The 20,845-nt window shown below is 41.1% G+C and overlaps 1 protein-coding gene across 5 annotated transcripts in view; it reads left to right on the plus strand.

Annotated features, from left to right (window-relative positions):
- The window catches only part of agap2 (ArfGAP with GTPase domain, ankyrin repeat and PH domain 2), a 111,156-nt gene that overhangs the window by 52,363 nt on the left and 37,948 nt on the right, over positions 1-20,845 (plus strand). For all 5 annotated transcript variants that reach the window (XM_034172019.1, XM_034172018.1, XM_034172015.1 and 2 more), the window contains exons 2-5: positions 1,267-1,325; positions 11,493-11,580; positions 18,231-18,316; positions 18,429-18,564. In XM_034172019.1, the coding sequence (XP_034027910.1) occupies positions 1,267-1,325; positions 11,493-11,580; positions 18,231-18,316; positions 18,429-18,564 (369 nt within the window). The remainder of the gene's footprint in view (positions 1-1,266; positions 1,326-11,492; positions 11,581-18,230; positions 18,317-18,428; positions 18,565-20,845) is intronic.

Here is a 20,845-nt window from a genome sequence, read left to right on the forward strand (position 1 = left end):
TCCACTGCGGTGGTGATTTGTGAACGGGATGTTCCATGCCTGCAGGTTGGAAGCTGATCAGTAATCAAGCCAGGAAGTGTTTGCTGTTTGTACACCTTTAAGTGTTCTGTGTGTAGAGTGTGGACTCACATAATGGTTCCTTCTTTCACAGACTCGGTTGTTGCGGCCACCTGGGGGGTGTCGGCGGGGTCCTTGGGTCCGAAACAGCTTCTGGCTCTGGACCATTAGCGCTGCTGGGAGCGCACCACGCCAGACCGCACCTTTTATTATTATTATGATCACTGTTATGTATTAAATTCAGTTAGCCTTTGTACCGTGCTCTGCTTATTTCATACTGGGTCCTTCAAACGCTGGTCGGTTCTCCGAGCTGCGTCCGACACATAACAGCTTTACCCTCTTTTAAGAGTTTGATAATCCTCTCCATTGTTTCAATTGAGGTCTCTCGTGTTGGAGCCATGATTCATGTCAGTCCACTTGGTGCAACAGCTCTCCAAGGTGTGAGCACTCCTTTTTAGATGCAGACTAACGAGCAGATCTGATTTGAAGCAGGTGTTAGTTTTGGGGATGAAAATTTACAGGGTGATTCCATAATTTATTCCTCAGAATTGAGTGAGTCCATATTTTTTCCCTCGCAATCAGAGAAAGTTGGAGCCAGATTGATGAAGAGTACTGTTTGTCACTCATCAAGTCCATGCCTCAGAGACTGCAAGCTGTTATAAAAGCCAGAGGTGGTGCAACAAAATACTAGTGATGTGTTGGAGCGTTCTTTTGTTTTTCATGATTCCATAATTTATTCCTCAGAATTGAGTGATTCCATTTTTTTTTTCCCTCCGCTTGGTCTAAAAAAGTAACCATTACTGACTGCCACAATTTTTTTTCTTGATTTCTTATAGTGTTTCTTAAAGCCAGAAAGTTGCCATTTGAAATGACTTTAGTTTTGTGTCATGTCTGTGAGCTGCTTTTTTTCCTACAAAATTAAACAACTGAATGAACATCCTCCGAGGCCGCTGATTCCATAATTATTGCCAGGGGTTGTATATGGTCCTTACCACAAAGCTGTCAGTCAGTTAGGAGACAAGGAGAGTCAAGTGGATAAGGAGAGGTGTAGCTGCACTTTGTTGGATTCCTGCTGAGACTTGAAAGGTTAAATTCATTAACAGCAGCTCTGTGATTTACTGCTGTCCTATAGGCCATTTTAACTCAACATCTTGAGAAACATGAATCTCTCTGGGTCATCACTCACTCACTGTTTGTCTCTGTTTGCAGTACACATTTCCAACAGCCAGGAGTGGACTTTGAGCAGATCCATCCCAGAGCTCAGACTGGTAAGACAAAAAGCAGAACTGAACTGAACTGGATTGTGTTACTGGATTTCGTTGCCTCCACTGAAGAGAACACATTTACACCTGCGTCTGTTTGATGGTTTATGTGCAGAATGACTCAAAAACAAAACTAGAGATCTGACAGCAAGCTTTCAAATTTATACCACTCTGCACGCATGTATTTTATATCTGTGCTCGTAAATTTTTTGTGATGAAATACCTGAATTAACAAACTGGTGGAGCCCAACAGATCTGTTTATACATTATTATTCTCTGTGGTAAACAGCAAAAGTGGAGATGAATGGGTGGGTTCATTCATCCTCTATAATCATGCATTACCTGTAGGCAAGTGGAGATAACTACAACCAAAGTGTAATTATGACCCCTTCGAAGACCAACTATTTGCCTTTATTCCTTCATGTCTTCATCACGCAAATTGCCCTTTAGCCAAAGAATAAACTGAAGTTGATCTTGAACTTCCTTCATATTTTCATGTTTTGTGCCACCATTGTGTGAAGTTTCATTAAAATCCACAAATTGGTTTAAGGGATCGTTGGAGTTAAGACTAATCAACATATGGCTGATAATGAAATAGCTTTCATCAACCTTAAGGAGAGGGTTGAGACAAATCTGTTACAATATTGCTCCCACCCCTACTGCCTTTGGCATTGCCAAATAGAAAATATTGAAAAACACCATGACATACACCAGGATTTCTTAAAAACTACTAGACCAATTTTTATAAACTTTGGTGGAGAGGTGGGGCATGGACCAAGGAAAAAGCCACTAAATTTTGGAGCATTTTCACATAACAGGGTGGCCCCAAGAGTGGGGACCAATATTGCTGATTGTAGTCTATTTTACTGGGACTCTGTTTTTCACCTCTTGGTTGTCTTATCAGCCATGTGTCATTGTGATCGTTGGACTCTATTATTATTATTATTATTATTATTAATTCATGTCATTTCACTCATTCATTACCTACTTACATAACCATTTTACATGAACAAAAAGGAACGGAAAGAAGATAAATCTTGTATTATGTGCTCCTTGTAAAAAAAGATATCCATTTGTTTCCTCGCTTCCAACCGGAACACCGTCTCCTCCTCAAGTCATCAAGCATCAAATAAACATCATTAACAGTAACATGATTTTCTTACATTTCAGCAGTTGCATTCATTGTTTTTCTAATTTTCTATTATTATTATTATTATTATTATTATTATTATTATTATTATTATTATTATTATTATTATTATTATTATTATTATTCCAAAGAAATCTGCCCTCTATCTTAGAACACTGTGAGAAAAGTATTATGGTGACATTGCATATGTCACACAGTGTGCTGTGAAAAGAAACACCTCCAAAAAACACACTTTGTGGAGCAGATCTTTAAGTTTAGGGGGAAAAAGGGCCATTTTACTACTGATTTGTACATTTGCTGAAAATGTTGGTTCTGAATGAAAATATGAACTATGAACATTTGGGATAAGATGATAGCTCATGATTTTTTTTTTTCCTTTTGAGTGGATGAGCAGGTAGTTTTGGTTTTAGATGTATATTCATCAGCCACTTTATTAGGTACACCTTGCTCATAGGTTGCACCCCTTTATACTTCAGAACAGCCTTAATTATTTGTGGCATAGATTCAATAAGGTGTTGGAAATATTCCTCAGAGATGTTGGACCATATTGACATGATGGCATCATTCAGTTGCCCGTTCAACCAGTCTGCCCATTCTCCTCTGACATCGGACATCAGCAAGGCATTTTTGTCCATACAGCTGACGTTCACTGGATACCTTCTCTTTTTTGAACCAGTCTCTGTACACCCTAGAGATAGTTGTGTGTGAAAATCCCAGTAGATCAGCAGTTTTCTGAAGTACTCTGGCCTTTGGCTGTGTAGCTATGTGTGTTAACAACCAGTTGAACAGGTGTACCTAATAAAGTGGCCGGTGAGTGCAGGTTTGCACACTAATGACTGCCTGTCTAGTTATGGGTGGACGCTAGACTCTCACAGCTGTGGCAAGGGCTCAAAGAAAACCCTTTGCACACACACACACACACACACCAACACAGTCTGACATAAACTAGATCTAGGACATCAAAGAAAATGGGATTTTTACAGACTTGTGACACTCAGGTGGGGAAAAAATGAGACACTTCATCTGGTAATGTGAACATAACATCAGTTCAGTTAGAAAACTAGGAAGCACCCAGAGTGCATACTTCAGCCAAAGCCCACCAGTCCTCTGTTTATCTGTAATTAAACAAATTGAAGTACAGTTGGGGCACAGTTTCACCAACACATAAATACTGTTAACATCAGTGGTAGATATAATAAAAATATGAATTCAGAATGATCCTGGGTCTACATCTGGCTCAAAATGTAATAAACTCTTCCTTGACCACAGGCTGACCTCTCCACTAAATGTGACGGAAATCTGTTCATGTCTTTTTCAGCTGACAAACAACTTCTGCAGCCAGTCCATTATCTGGATCCACTCCAAAATTTAATGAGATTTAGCTTGGCCCAGTGTCCCTCCCATCCACTAAGCTTAATAGGTTCAGCATTTTTTTTTAAATGAATTCATTTTTTTGAATAACAATTCTAAATCAGAAAGTGTTAAAAAAAAAAAAAATCCTGGGGCCTCGATTTAGGAAAATGCAGTATATTTAATGGCTTCTCTCCCCCCTCCCAACAAAACAAATTTAAACCTGCTTCAGCAGGTTTTTGAATAATCCTTCTAAAATACAGACAGAGAACCAATTAAAATGGCAGGGTTAAAAACATGTCCACTTTGCTGGAGGTGAGTAAACATGAATTGTCATATTATGACATGTTAAACAAAAGGGTCTTTGAGAGTGCAAATAAGGCCTCAAAGGCGTTCCTGAATTTGTGGTTACACCCCAAACCTTCTGTCATCTTCATGTAGTATATTTACTTGTCCTACTGATGGTCACGGTAGGCTAGTGACAATCCTGTCATACATGTTGGCAACACAGACATGGCTGAACATGAACCATCCACAGAGAATCATCCAGCTGACTGAACCCGTTTTACACGGCTTGGTTATATGCATATGCATGTGGTGGCTGAGCTGCTGAGTTGCTGCAGCACAACATGTATCAGCTTTGTTTCCGCTGTGTTGCTGCTACAGCCAGTTCAGTAATTGAGTAGGGTGTGCATGTGTGTGTCAGCTGACAGAACCTCCCTGGAAGCACATGTACTGTTGAGCATAGTATAATATATTACGTTAAAAATATAAATATATGCAAGTGCATCTCAAAAACTTAGAATATAGTTGAAAAAAGTTCAATATTTTTGTCAGTTTTTTTAGAAAGTGATTTTTTTGTATTCTAAACTCATTACATATAATCTAAAATGTTCCATTTCAGTTCAGTTTATTTAGTTTATATAGCACCAAATCACAACAAAGTTGCCTCAAGGTGCTTAAGGTCTAACCTTACAAACCCCAAGAGCAAGCACACAGGCGACAATGGTAAGGAAAAAGTCCCTCTGATGAGTTCAGGAAGAAACTTCAAGCAGACCAGACTCAAAGGGGTGCCCCTCTGCTTAGGCCATTCTACCAAAAATCTTTACAATAAAGAACACAACAGAACAACAATTGATGAAAGTCCATGCAGGTGTCCAGTCCACCATCGGGGACACTGAGTCACTCATTGGAACTGTTCCTACAGCAGGGTCCATCCTGTGTTTGCCACAGAAATCATCCAATCCAGCACATGGATCCAGCCGCGTCTCGGCAGATAGAAAAAGAAAACAGAATCAGTCGGCCAGAAAAACTACACTTAAGGTATAATCCCTCAGCATTAAGCCACGGGAAAGCAGAAGAAATACTAAGGTGATCGCCGGCCACTAGCCCTAATTTTCACTAACAGACCCAAACTTTAGATAACGTTGAGGCTGAGACCTGCTTTGTTTACTAATAAAATGAATTTAAAAGGGTAGGAAGCATAGTAACATACTATGCCAGTATACTAGCCATATGAAAGGGAAAATAAATGTATCTTAAGTCTGGACTTGAAAGTCTCTACAGAATCTGACTGTTTTATTGACACAGGGAGATCATTCTACAAAACAGGGGCATGATAAGAGAAAGCTCTGTGGCCCACAGACTGTTTATTCACCCTAGGGACACAAAGTAGCTCTGCGCCCTGAGAATCCACAGCCTGGGCCGGTACGTAGGGGTTGACTAGGTCCGCTAAAATACGAGGGCTGTCAATAAAGTATAGGTCCTTTTTATTTTTTTCAAAAACTATATGGATTTCATTCATATGTTTTTACGTCAGACATGCTTGAACCCTCGTGCGCATGCATGAGTTTTTCCACGCCTGTCGGTGACGTCATTCGCCTGTGAGCACTCCTTGTGGGAGGAGTCATCCAGCCCCTCGTCGGAATTCCTTTGTCTGAGAAGTTGCTGAGAGACTGGCGCTTTGCGCGGACGGGTCCGCGTGTCAGGACGCAGCCGGCGCGGTGCAGCGGCACAGGAAAAACACCTCCGTGTTGATAACCATTTGTAAAATCCAGGCGGCTTTTGATGGCTTTCAGTGGAGTGAGTATATGAGAAATTGTTTAACAGCTAGACATGTTCCAACTTGTCCTTAAGGCTTCCAACGGAGGTGTTTTTCCTGTGGCGGAGTGTTGCAGCGGCTGCGAGCCGACGCTGCAATCCGTTCGCACATCTTGCATTAAAAAAATCTCCTTTAACAGTGGAATATCCGGATAAAATGCTGAAACCGACTTCTTCTGAAACTTCTCTGTTCTCTCACGACGTCCTGGATCAATAGAGCCTGAAATGTGGAGGTTTTCAGCTAGAAACAGGCTGACGACGGCGCCTGAGAGCGCTGCACGACGTCTCGCACCGTGGGAAGTCCTTAAAGTGACAGTATCACCTCAAAATCTCTCATCAGCTGTTAAAAGTTTCAGCGAAAACCAGCTTAATTTTTCGAACCGTGTCCACTTCGATGTGTCTCACAGGTTTAGAAAAAATTTTGATCAAACAAAGCGCCAGTCTCTCAGCAACTTCTCAGACAAAGGAATTCCGACGAGGGGCTGGACGACTCCTCCCACAAGGAGTGCTCAAAGGCGAATGATGTCACCGACAGGCGTGGAAAAACTCACACATGCGCACGAGGGTTCAAGCATGTCTGATGTAAAAACATATGAATGAAATCCATATAGTTTTTGAAAAAAATAAAAAGGACCTATACTTTATTGACAGACCTCGTAGGGAGGAACCTTAAAATCTCATCTCACAGAGACAGGAAGCCAGTGCAGAGACACCAAAATGCTTGTAATGTGGTCAAACTTTCTGCTTCGTGTCAAGAGTCTGGCGGCAGTGTTTTGAACCAATTGGAGCCCCCTAATGCTGGACCATGCTAAACCTGTTGTGTGGGCCGCTGAAGAGGAGGTACTGCTGGCCCACCACCACCAGAGGGCACCCTGCCTGGAGTGCGGGCTCCAGGCACCAGAGGGCGCTGCCGCCTCACAGGAGCAGCCGGGGTGACAGCTGACACTCATCACCTATGACAGCTGTCACCACTCATCTGATCTGCATCGGTATATCAGCAAGACGTCATCTCCACCTCTTTGCCGAGATATCGTTCTACCGAGGAGGTAACGAACTCAGCCGTTGTGTTGTCTTTCAGACAGTGACTTTGTTGCTTGTGTTTTGACAGTGGTTGGTGAGTACTTGCAGCTGGAGACTGTACTGAACCCTTTTTTTGATAAGTACTCACATTTTCCTGACAAGAGGTGGAGGTGGTTTTTTTCACCATCCGTGTTGCTGGGTGCAAACGCACCCACATCTAACTGTTTTTGTTCCTCACCAGCAGTACCAGATCCGACAAGCGGAGGCAGTGGCCACCTGGGAGTTCGGGACTTGGCGGCTCCAGTATCCCCGGGGTTCGGTGGCGGAGGAAATCGTGTGGTTCCGGTTCTGCTTTGGACAGACGTCTTCTATCTTCGAGCCTGCCCACATGACACCTTTGTGAATTGACTTTATTATTTTCTATTGTGATCTGTCGTGCTTGTTGTGCTTATTTCACAACAGTAAAAGTGCTATTTGACTTCCTCCATTGTCCGTTCATTTGCGCCCCCTGTTGTGGGTCCGTGTTCCAACACTTTCACAACAAAACCAAAAAATAGAACATTGCAGTAGTCCAATCTAGAAGAAACAAATGCATGGAGAGGGTCTCTGCATCAGCCATAAACAAGATGGGACGATCTTTATTATATTTCAAAGGTAGAAGAAAGCAGTCCTCGTAATACCCCTAATGTGTAGTCAAAGGACAGCATAGGATCAAAAATCACCCTAAGGTTCCTCACTTTGTCAGTGTGATGTATGACACATGAGCCTAGGTTAAGCATTAGCTTGTCAAATTATTTCCATTGGTTCACTGGACCAATCGGAGGTATTGTCTACGGGGGCAGTCAAGTACAGTAATTCCATAGTCAGCAAGGCAGTTAAGTTTTGGCATTGTGTGCAGGTGCCAAGTCCTACTGGAAAAGGAAATCGGCAACTATATAAAACTTGTAGGCAGATGGAAGTGTTCGAAAATCTCCTGGCTGCGTTGACTTTGGACTTGATAAAACAAACAGCAACACTCCAGTTCTTTTCTTCTTCACCCAGATAAGACACTTCTGACATTGGTTCAGGAGTGGATTGACACTAGGAATGCAACACTTGTAGTCCATCTCCTGTTTCTTGAATTGGCGTTGCTTGAAAATCTTCTCAAGGTTGTGGTCATTCCTGTTGCTTGTGCAACTTTTGCTAATGTATGTTTCCCTTACAGTCAACTTTCCATGAATATGTTTTGATACAGCACTCTTTCAGCCATTTCCAAAGTCCAAAGTCAATGCAGCCATCTACCAGGAGATTTTAGAACACTTCTATCCAGCCCTTTCAGCAATGATCTCCTGTGGCTTACCCTGATTGCAGTGGGTTTCAGTGAATGTCTTCTGGAAAACTGTCAAGTCACCAGCCTTCCCCATGATTGTGGTTGTGTGTTCTGAAGCTCACTGACATATTCATGATATTTATACTGCTTAACTCACCATGAGGTATTCAAATTTGAAATTAAGTATTCAAATATTTTGAGATACATTATTTCTCTATTTTGTGGAGCTGTAGCCTGTAGCCTGAAACATTTTAGTTTATAGGTAACTCTTTGCAGGCAGCATGGTGGATTGGTGGTTAACACTGTTGCCTCACAGAGAGAAGGTCATGGGGTTTGATTCCCAGCTGTGGCCTTTCTGTATGGAGTTTCCATGTTCTCCCATGTTTGCGTGGGTTCCCCCCAGGTGCCCCAGCTTCCTCCCACATCCAAAGACATGCAGGTTAGGTGGATAGGAAACTTTAAATTGTCCGTTGGTGTGCGTGTGGGTGTGAATGTGTTTGTTTGTCTGTATGTGGCCCTGTGACAGACTGGCGTCCTGTCCAGGGTGTACCCCGCCTCGTGCTAGATGACTGCTGGGATAGGCTCCAGCCCTCCCACGTAAACCTGATCTTGGATAAGTGATTAAAGGTGTGTGTGTGTGTGTGTGTGTGTGTGTGTGACTCTTTGAAAAACTCTGTTGTACTTGCATTAATGATAAATGTCCATCAGGAGTTTAGGTTGCTGTAGGATACTGCGAACAATGACCAACCTGTTGTTTATGTTAGTAGATGAGACTAGAATTTATTAAAAAAAAAAAATCACTTTTGGAAATAACTGACTAACAAAATTTTTTTCACAATATTCAAATTTTTGAGCGGCCCTTATGATTCAGCATCTGAACCAACAGCTTTTTCTTTGTTACATTCATCCAAATCCTGTGGTTCACAGAGATCTTTCTGAATTTAGACCTCTTACCCAGACATATGGAGAAACATCAGCAAAAGGTGTTTATTACTGAATGTTACCAGTAGAATGTCAAATTAAAACAAGCCAATACTCGGCTGAGGTCCCACGCCTATTATGCTGATATGTACATGTTGTGATGTCTACATGCAGGTGTTAACAGATAATTGTGGGCATTGAAAACAGAAGTTTCTCTAGAATGATATGCCAGACAGGCAATTTCAGTGAAGAGTATAAATCACTTCTGAATTTGAAGTGAATGTGTACTGTGTAATTATTACTTCAGACCAAACGTGTGCATAAAAGTGAAAGTAACCATTTCTGGTTACATTGCTGGTGCCTTTTTTCACCAGTTGTCATGTTTGATCTTGGTCAAGGGAGTCAGGATGCATGATTTTCTGTGGGTGTTCAACACAGGCCCTGCAACAGACTGGCATCCTGTCCAGTGTGCACCACGTCACACCCTGAGATTGTTGGATAAGGGGCCTTTCACACCAAGCGAGCACATCTCTCTAAAAAACCATTATTTTCAATGAGAACCGAGCTTGCGCGATGCTCCGCCGGGAGCACACACCACCACTTGATATCAAACTCACCGCTGTCAAAGTTCAACCCAATTCATTTTTCACCACTGCGCGCTGTGACATAGCTTTGCGTGTCCAATAGAAATGAAGCATAAGATGACAGAGTGCAGAAATGCATCAGAGGAGCATCAGAACTCCTAATTTACAGAGCAGTTTTATAAAGTAAATCCTTACAAATGTTTTTTTTTCTTTTTACCTTAATTAATTTCTGATTACTGTACATTTTGAAGTTAAAACATGATTCTTAAATTAGCAACTTTTAACTAAAATAGCTTTAAGTAAGAAAAAATTCTTTAGACATCTTTGGTGTTTATCTGTAAATTAAAACCATAACGTGTCCGTTGTTGTTGTTTCAGATTAGATTATTTCTTCATTAACATGATATTGAATTCAACAAATAAAGTGGTATGAAAAGTAATGTGTACATTTTTAAGTCTGGTAGATTCATTCATTCATATCTGCATTTCAACTAGGAAAAAAGACACCGTAAATAAATATAAATATTTGTTATGAACACAACAAGAGACGATGTACAGTAACAATGACTGCAGTGTGTCTGTTAATTAGGATTTATCAATGTGACATAAACCTCATGATGAAGTAATTTTACATTTAGTCACTTCCACGTTTAATTACATCCTCATTGACTATGTGATTGCTTGTAATGTGGTAATCAGAACAGAGTAATTACTAAAATATGAATATGGCTATTCTAGTGATTGTAAATGCTTTGAAATATACACAATGAGATGGGGCTTCTACCTGTGCAAGTGTCTTGACTGAACTTTGACTTCATGGACATGTTTAATGATTCATTAATTTAATGTTAAAATATAAAAGGAAACCGCTATCTCAAATAATAAAATTGTTGCTCTTTAAAAAGCCTTTGTTTTATTTTGAAGCAGCAGGTGTGAGTTTTCAGAGGTGACAGGTGAGCTGGACTCAGGACATTTACCAGATGAAGGTCTCCTCTGCAGCTTAAACCTCTTGGTGGAGTTTTTGGAGACACTTTCCTCACATTTTGAAGAGCAGAGATGTTCTCTTCTTCCTTCTGGACTTCAGGTTTTGGTGTTCAGCTCCATCACTGAAAGTTCTGAAGTGCATCAGTATTTACAAGATTTTCTGCAAAACAAATGTTGAAATGTTCCTCATGTGGGACAAGTGAAGAAATATATTTCTTAAATTATAAAGAAACATGAAACAGCACTGTGCTATTTTCTTTAAGGTCTGATCACCTTTGTGAGTCAAGACGCATCCACTTTTGCAAAAAATACGAGCGAATGCAGCAGAATGATCGCACGTGCGGTGTGAAAGGCACTTTAGGATCCACCCACTCCGTGACCTTTAATTGGAGTAAGCGGGTATAGAAAATGGATGGCTGGATGGATGTTCAATACAAATGAAACCTGTAGAAGGGATATTTGGAGAGAGGAGGTGATGGTCTAGTGGTTAAGGCATTGGGCTTGAGGCAAGGTGTTCTTGCTGTGAGACCACTCACAAAAATGTAGGCCATTCATGAAATCTGAGCCCACCTTAATACACAGAACTAAAACTGACTATCCATCAATCAGAATGCCAGACAGGCCAAACTGATGTGCATCCCAAAGGTTGGTGTTTACTCACTTCACAGTGTTTGTTACTTTACTGTGATCCTGCATATACCCAAACCCCAAAAATCAACTTTATGCTATAATATTTCATTCTCCATCTTTTTTCAGGGCATTCTGGGAAGTCTTAAAAGTGGAAGGTCAGCGCTGGTGAACAAATACATCACAGGCAGTTATCTTGCACTTGAGAAGCCTGACGGTAAGAAATCTGAAAAGAAAATGACTGTCCATGGGTTTCCTGCATTTGTAAAAATGTTTGACTTATAAATGATGTAAGAGATTTAGTTTCTTATCTAGAGAGAAAAATATTTTGTGGTTCTTAAAATTATGTTTGGTTTATTTCTTGAAAGAAGGTGAACGTGAGACCACGCACACACGCACTCACACACTGTGTACCTACCTTGACCATCTCTCTTACTTTGTTTTTCTTTTGCAACAAAATTCCAACAAAATACTGTGGATTCTGACCATGTTATCACTTTTAGAACATAGCTGCTGTGAAATAATTTAGAAAGTAACAGTTTACTTCACTGAATTAGTACATGTCTGTGTAGAAATTGTCTGTCTTACTGACATCCTCACCTGCTCTTAATCCACCAGCAATCCAGCCTCCAACCCAGAACCAGTTTAGATGTGTGTTTGGGATCATTGTCCTGTTGGAATACCCAATTGTGGCTAAGGTGCAACCATGTAGTTGATGATTTGAGATGATATTGAGGAATTTGGAGGTGATAGTCCTCCTTCATTATTCCATCCACTTTGTGCAATGCACCAGTACCATTGGCAGCAAAACAGCCCCAGAGCATGATGCTACCACCATGTTTGACAGTTGGTAGGTACAGTGTTCATTTTTGCTCCTCCAAGCATACCTCTAGTTGTTGTGGCCAAATAGTTCTGTATCTCATCTGACCATAAAACCTAGCCGACGTGGGCAGCTGCAAATTTCACTCTACCTTGAAGGTGTCAATGTTGAAGCAAGGGCTTCTTCCTTGATCAACACCCTCTCAGTCCATGGCGATGTACGTAAAACCCGCTTCACTGTGGACACTGACGTTGGTGTTCCAGTAGTTTCCGGTTCATGACAGACCTGAGCACTAGTGGCTGCTGGGTTGTTCCAGAAAATCCTAAAAAATTTCCTCTCATCTGAGGGTGACACTTTGGGTTTTATTCAAGACCTTGTCAAAGTGGTGACACATCCGACTACTTACAAACAGTTGTTTGAACTGATGATCTGCAAGAGACCTTCCCAACTTGTATAACTCTACATTTCTACTTCTTAGAGCTTCACTGAGTTCCTTGGACTTTCCCATTGTTCTGAGTATTGGTCAGTCCATTGAGTGCTGTCAAACACATCCCTTTTCATGCTGGCAAAGAGAAACTGTTACTCCTCCTCCTCCTCCTACTACTATTAGCTACTACTAATGAGGAATTACGCCTTGGCCTTGTCATGTTAAAAAACATTGTAGAACCTTCAGTGCCATTTATTAAAATATTTAAATCAATGTTTGTATATGGGTGATTCTTAGACTACGGGCACTTATTATGTCCTTTGATCATATTGTATGAAAAACAGAAAAAAGGGGAAATTTCACACTTTTATAGTTATCTTTACAATGAAAGTGTGTTAAGAAATTTGTTCTAGTAGTCTATGATGACTTTTTCACCTTTTTTTCAGCATCATTATATGCAAATATTGCCGTTTTGTGCTTGTCCCACACCCAGACTTTTGATCTCAATGATAAAAATGAATGGTAAAGAAACATTTTTTCTAATGTTTTAAAATATCTCTGAATAAAATATCAGTAAAATAATCAAAACATAATTGGGGTATTCAGTGTCATACAACTGTTGTGATTTTTTTAAACAAAATGTAGTTGTCCCACACTATTGCCGTAATTTCCACCCCAACACTGTAATGTCCCTAAACAGTTTGTATAAACAGTGACATCAGAGCACATGTATATAGTGCCAAATCACAACAAACAGTTGCCCCAAGGCGCTTTATATTGTAAGGCAATGGTGTGGTGGAAATTACATTTACAAGGCCAATAGTGCCTGTAGTTAAAGAATCACCCATATATTTCAGCCTGTATGTATAATTTTGACCCTGTGGATTAGGCAAGATTCAAAATAAATTCAAACTTGTGCACCCAATTCTTGTTTTTTTAAATCATTAATGATGAGGGTATTGTGGGCCACAATGTGTATTTACTTGCCAATGTCTGCTATACTTGCACAGTTTGCCAAAATTGCAATACATTTACAATTTGTGTATTACTTTTATATATTTGTATATTACTTTTATATTTTTTCTGTATTACTTTACTTTTATCATTCTTTCTCTTTTTACCCGAGGCCATCAAAATATTAGGCATTATTATCAATTTATCGAGGCGTTGCTAGGCCGGTAGCGTAGATTTACATCAACGCTACCTGGCTATACCCCCTCAAAGCAGTGAACGAGTATCGGCATACCCGCCCGCTGTGCGTAAACAAATGATGTCATGGCGTGCAGCCCAAGAACTGTCCACAGAGGAAAAGATGAAAAGGTGAGAAGTGTGTGTTGGTCCCAATATGGATATTCCAGATGATTTTATCATGGATAGTATGACAATGAACAGCAGCCACAGCCAGCTTGATAAAGGACACACTGGCGAATTTGGAGAGCAGTGCACGCCAGCCAACACGACAAAAGTTAAAGTGAGCCAACTTTTATATGCGTGTTTGCTGGGTGTCGTGTGTTTTGAAATGATTAAAAAGAAATATTGTTAATGTGATTCCATGTGTTGTGTATCTCAGTAAGTGATAATAATGCAAATAACATGCTGTTGTCGTGTGGTATGCATTTTCAGAGGCCCAACGTCCATGCCCAGTCATTTTGGGCGACTGGGCATGGACATCGGGCCTCTGAAAATGCATACCGCCCTCCAAGCATGTTATTGTATTATTGCGAAGGCTTTGAGTCTGTCCGTCCATCTGTCTGTGCTCAGCAAAAGTCCAGTTCTATTACTGCCAGGGTCTTGAAATTCACAGGGAACATTCTTGGGACACAGAATTTGGACAAGTTCAAAGATGGCTAACCTTGGTCTATTTTAAGAGGTATTTCAAGAGGTTAAAAAGCCACATTCTGTTCTTTTTTATGCTATGAATCATGCAAATTAGTTTTTGTTTTGAGGGGGGACGGGGTGACAGCCAATCAGAGTAGAGCGCCACCGTGATGTCACTGGCTGGTCTCTCTGGCACTCCAAAACAGCTTTATCTCTAGTTAAATATAACACATTTCTTATATAATATGTAAAAGCGGGAGAGAAATAAACACTTCTAAAACTGAAAACGCTGTTTTTGTAACCTTATAACACCGCTGGACTGATTTACAAGACATCTTGCGGGCGTTAGCGTGATAGCGTCACTGCTTCGTCCAGCTAGTTGCTAACGGTTTTGTTTCTGTGTAAATATAACCGCATTGTCATATATGATGTAAAAGCTATTGACAAATAAACACTTCTAAAACTGAAAACACTGTTTTTGTAACCTGATAACACCTCTGGAGTGATTTAGAAGACATCTCGCGGACGTCAACATGCACGCTAACTGCCTGCTAATTCAAAACTAGTTGCCAGTCTTTTCAAAAGCTCATGTATGCACATGCTGTAAAAACTTAAATAAAATATTGTTTATGATTGTTTAATTGAGTTTATTCTGCAACCTCAATATAAACATATGGAGGTGAATGTATCAATGATACATGGGTAACACAATAAAGCATAAACCCCATTGTGGTCCTTGTGAAATTAATTAATTGAACATGTACAAATTGTACATAAGACAGCAGGATCTTAATTATTAAAATAAATATTTAAATAACAATAAATCTATAATTATTTTTTATATATACGAGATCTATTAGAAAAGTATCCGACCTTATTATTTTTTTCAAAAACTATATGGATTTGAATAACGTGCGATTACATCAGACAAACTTGAACCTTCGTGGGCATGCGAGAGTTTTTTCACGCCTGTTGGTTGCGTCATTCGCCTTTGAGTGAGGAGTGGTCCACCCCTCCCGTCTTTTTTTTCATCCGTTGGAAGCGTTACGGGACAAGTTTGAACATGCCCAGCTGTTAAACAGTTTCTCGGATACTCACTCGACTGAAAACCATCGAAAGCCTCCTGAATTTTACGAATGGTTATCAACACGGAGGTGTTTCTCTGTGGCGCCAGGCCATGAGCGGCTGCCTGCTGACGTGCGAATCCGTCCGCACATCTTTCATTACAAAATCTCCTTTAACAGTGGAATGTCCGGATGAACTGCTGATCCCGACCTCTTCTGAAACTTCTCTGTTCTCTCACGACGTCCTGGGTCAACAGAGGCTTATATTTGGAAGTTTTCAGCTCGAAACAGGCTGACGATGGCAGCTCGGAGCGCGGCGCCCCCTCCGGCTCCGTGGGTTGTCCTTAAAGCGACAGTAACACTCCATAATCTCTCATCAGCCCTTAAAATTTTCACCGAAAACCAGCTGAATTTCTCGAATGGTGTCCACTTGGATGTGCCTTACAGTTTCTGAAAAAATTTTGATCAAGCAAAGCGGCAGTCTCTGAGCCATTCCTAAACAATGAAAAAATAGATGGGAGGGGTTGACCACTCCTCACTCAAAGCCTGCCCACAGGCAAATGACGCAACCGACAGGCGTGAAAAAACTCACGCATGCCCACGAGGGTTCAAGCTTATCTGATGTAATCGCACGTGATTCAAATCCATATAGTTTTTGAAAAAAATAAAAAGGTCTGTTTCTTTTCTAATAGACCACGTATACAGTAAAACTCAAATAATGGATTTAGGTGAACCAGTGAATTTTGTCCGTTATAATCGAAATCCACAATACTGTATGTACAAAACAGACAAAATCCATTTTTTCTAAGTCTCCTGTAGAATGGCACCTTAACATCCTAAAGACTGATTTATGCTTCTCCAGCTCCATAACTCTGTGGCCATGCAATGACGTCGATGTGCACGTGACCCTTTAAAGTTCTCTGTCGCATCTTTATGCTAATTGCTGCAGAGACAGTGGCTTATTCTGGGTTAATTTGTCCCTCAATTACCTCCACTTCTTTATGCAAACATCAACCTCCAAACCAACAATATGGTATGTACAATTTTCCTCCATGAATTGCAAGTCATTTAGTGTCTTTTTCTGACTGCTTGTTGTGAAGTTGATCATATTTGCGGACTTTGCAAACATATTTGATCCATGATTGAAATGAAATTGGCTGGTGCACTGAAAAAAACTTTTAAAATATGACAGGGAATTTAGGAGCGAAAACGTAAAAGTGGCAAATCACAGCCCTTTGCGGTGCCCTCCATTTAGCAGGTGCACATCAGGCTCCGGGGAGAGTTTGTAGCCAGGCAGAGGGCTCTGATCTAAAGCAGTTTGGTTCGCCACAACCAGAGATATATGTGAAATAATAATCATACCAGCCTTGAATTAGGCCCTGCCTCATTTAGGAGCAGTGTCTGAGCACGGTTTGAAAAAAATTAATCACGGAAATACGGTACCCACTTTCCTTGAATCGGCGAGTGTCAGCGCTTAATTTCATACCTCTGTTACTGGGCATGTCCAGACTGCTCTGTCCAGTACATGCGAGGGTCTTTTAATGGAATACATTGTGATCGGATGGGACATTTTGTCTGATGTGAGCGAAAATCCGTTATACAAAATCTGTTATATATGGTGTTTATTTCATGCAAAACCATACAAAAGCATTAGGACATTTGCTTTTGTCCTGAGTGCAAGTACCCGGCTTATACAATAACAGTTTAGGTAAGTTTTACTATATATAGTTTGCACTGGGATACCAATTAAACAACTGCAAAATATAAAGAAGACAATGCTCATACGGCTGAAGGTATTTCAGCATTGCGTTATATTTTTAACTTATTAAGAGTTGCATCCAAATTTCCTCGTGCTCTGCTGTTCAGTGACAATAAAGGAATTGTAATTCTAATGTATGCTGTACAATCATTTCACCCTGGCAAAAGAACAGTTCAAGGACATCATTAACAGCCTAATATTACCATGACATTCATGCCCATGACAAATGCATGTAAACATCTGACCACAACTGTATTAGAAGAAGAAGATGCTGAAGAATGAAGGAAGCTTTTCATCATTTTTCAAATGTGTTGACCACAGTTAACATCCCTACAACATTTGCACAGCACTACAGCTACCAATGTAACCATAATTTGTTTTTAATAGTGTTTCATATTATACACACTTCTCATGAAGTATTTGTATAAAGTGCTCTTTATAGCACCAATTGTCCATTTAATTTAATGTTTCAATATGCAAAGTACACTTGAATTTTAAATAGTCTAATTTTTGCAAAAGTCTTGAAGGTAGATTGGCTGCAGAAGCAAATTTCACCTGGGGAGGCTAAAAGAAGGGTCCAACATGCTGCTACACTGAAAAAAGGGAAACATGACTTCAATATGTACATCACAATCACATGACCAGAATGTGTCCAAATAACATAATTTTCTTCTGTTTCTTATTGAGAAACAGGAGAAAATAAAAAAATTAAATCTACATAAATATGATCACATTAAGCAACCAAAAGCAGTTTATATAATATATTTAGATTACAGAAATAATGTCAGATGCAGCACCGTAAGGAAAAGCTTTCATTTTAAAACATAGGATCAGTTACCCATATGTAAGTATTAGTACTATTATTCTTTAACTGTTGGGAGAATCTAAGATTGCTGGCCTGGTCTGTGATGTGTTTCCTCTCTGCTGTGGTGCCACCAGCTGTGCTGATGAATAATGTGACTGTCGTTGTTGTGTTCAGGTGGTAGGTACAAAAAGGAAGTACTGGTGGACGGACAGAATCATTTACTACTGATCCGGGAGGAAGCAGGAGCACCTGATGCACAGGTCTGTGTTACAAAGAGAAAGCTGTATGCAGATGGAATAGCTCCAGGTTTGATCATCCAACACACTGTGGTCAGTGACTCTAACATCATCCTTCGTCGTCCTTTTCCTACAGTTCAGCAGTTGGGTCGATGCAGTGATCCTGGTCTTCAGTCTGGAGAATGAAGCCAGCTTCCAGGAGATCTATCAGCTGTATAGTCAGCTCAGCACGCACCGCACAGACATCCCAGTCATCGTGGTCGGCACTCAAGGTCAGTACACCATATTCACACCCAGCGCCCACATCATGTCAATACAGATGATAATTGCACTTATTTGAGTGCCCTTGCAGTATGATTGTGTGGAAGCACAAAGTAACTGCGTCATAGGGCAGCAAAAAGTGGTCTAAAGTCCCACCACGAATAAATGTACAAGTAAATATATATGTCTGTAATGGGGCTTTTCACTGTGTTTGACTTCATCATATGACTTCTGTGGGATTTCATTTTGAAGTAATTCATACCAATCAATCACAAATATTTTGTTGATCAATTTACATTGTATCTGGAAAGTATTTATGGCACTTCACTTTTTCCACACTTTGTTTTACAGCCTGATTCCAAACTGCAGTAATTTTTTTTCTCAAAATTGTACTCACAACATCCCCTTAATGAAAATAAGAAAAAAGTTTTGGGTCTTTTGGGGGGTAATTTTTTGCAGTTTTATTAAAAATAAAAAAGTAAGAAATCACGTGTACGGAAGTATTCACACCCTTTGCTCGATATTTTGTTGATGCACCTTTGGCAGCAATAGTCCATTAGCCAGTCATCAATGATGACCTAATTGGTACACCCTGGACAGATCGCCAGTCTGTCGCAGGGCCACATATAGACAAGCAAACACATTCACACCCGCATGCACACCAATGGACAATTATAAAGTTTCCAATTCACCTAACCCGCACGCCTTTGGATGTTGGAAGAAGCCGGAGCAACCAGAGAGAACCCACGCAAACACATGGAGAACACGCAAACTCCACACAGAAAGGCCACAGGTGGGAATCGAACCCATAACCTTGCTGTGAAGCAATAGTGCTAACTACAAACCCAACATGCTGCCGGATTCTATGACATGTGACATATAATTGTTATGATAACTAAGCATGGCAGATGGTGCAAACTCTTCCTTTATAGAACCCTATTAACCCAAACAATACTTTGCATAATTTTTTACTGAAATTCGAGCAACTTTAATGATAGTTGCCAATAATCGAACCTCTAATTGAAGAGGAACAATGCGGGTTCCGTCCTGGTCGTGGAACAACCGACCAGCTCTTCATTCTCACAAGGATCCTGTAGGGTTCCTGGGAGTATGCAAATCCAGTCTACAAGTACATGTGTTTTGTGGACTTGGAGAAGGTGTATGAGCAGGTACCCAGCAGATACTGTGGGAGGTGCTGCGGGAGTATGGAGTGAGGGAGTCCCTTCTCAGGGCCATCCAATCTCTGTACTCACAAAGAGAGAGCTGTGTTCGGGTGCTCGGCAGTAAGTTTCTCATTTCCGGTGAGGGGTTGGCCTTCACCAGGGCTGCGCCTTGTCACCAATCCTGACAGGATATCGAGGCGTAGTCGGCAGGGAGGAGGGTTTCCAGTTTGGTGGGCTCAGGGTCGCATCGTTGCTTTTTGATGTGGTCCGGTTGGCTTCATCAACCTGTGACCTCCAGCACTCACTGGATCAGTTTGCAGCTGAGTGTGAAGCAGCTGGGATGAGGATCAGCACCTCTAAATCTGAGGCCCGGGGTTCTCTGCAGGAAACCGATGGATTGCCTACTCTGCATAGGGAGTGAGGTCCTGCCTCAAGTGAAGGAGTTCAAGTACCTCAGGGTCTTGTTCACGAGTGAGGGGACAGTGGAGTGTGAGAATGGCCAGAGAATCAGCACAGCACGGGCGATACTGCATTCGCTCTACTGTACTGTTGTGACAAAAAGGGAACTGAGCCAAAAGGTGAAGCTCTTGATCTACTGGTCAATCTTTGTTCCTACTCTCACCTATGGTCATGAGGGTTGGGTGATGACTGAAAGAACTAGATCATGGGTACAAATGGCCAAAATCAGCTTCCTTAGGAGGGTGGCTGGTGTCACCCTTAGAGATACGATGAGAAGCTCGGTCATCCATGGGGAGCCCGGAGTAGAGCTGCTGCTCCTTTGCGTTGAAAGGAACCAGCTGACGTGGTTTGGGCATCTGGTAAGGACACCCCTGGACACCTCCCTAGAGAGGTATTCCAGGCACGTCTATCTTTGAGGAGACGCAGAGAAAGACCCAGGACTAGGTGAAGAGGTTATATCTCCACACTGGCCTGGGAATGCCTCAGGATCCCCCAGTCAAAGGTTTTAATGTGGCCCAGGAAAGGAAAGTTTGGGGTCCCCTGCTGGAGCTGTTTCCCCCACAACCCGAACCTGGATAAGAGGTTGAAGATGAGTGAGTGATGACTGATGATTGGAGCATTTTTACATTTTGACCTCTGTGTAATTCTTCATTGACCCCCACCTGGCTAC

The sequence above is a fragment of the Thalassophryne amazonica genome, chromosome 6, assembly GCF_902500255.1.
Source record: "Thalassophryne amazonica chromosome 6, fThaAma1.1, whole genome shotgun sequence".
NCBI lineage: Eukaryota > Metazoa > Chordata > Actinopteri > Batrachoidiformes > Batrachoididae > Thalassophryne > Thalassophryne amazonica.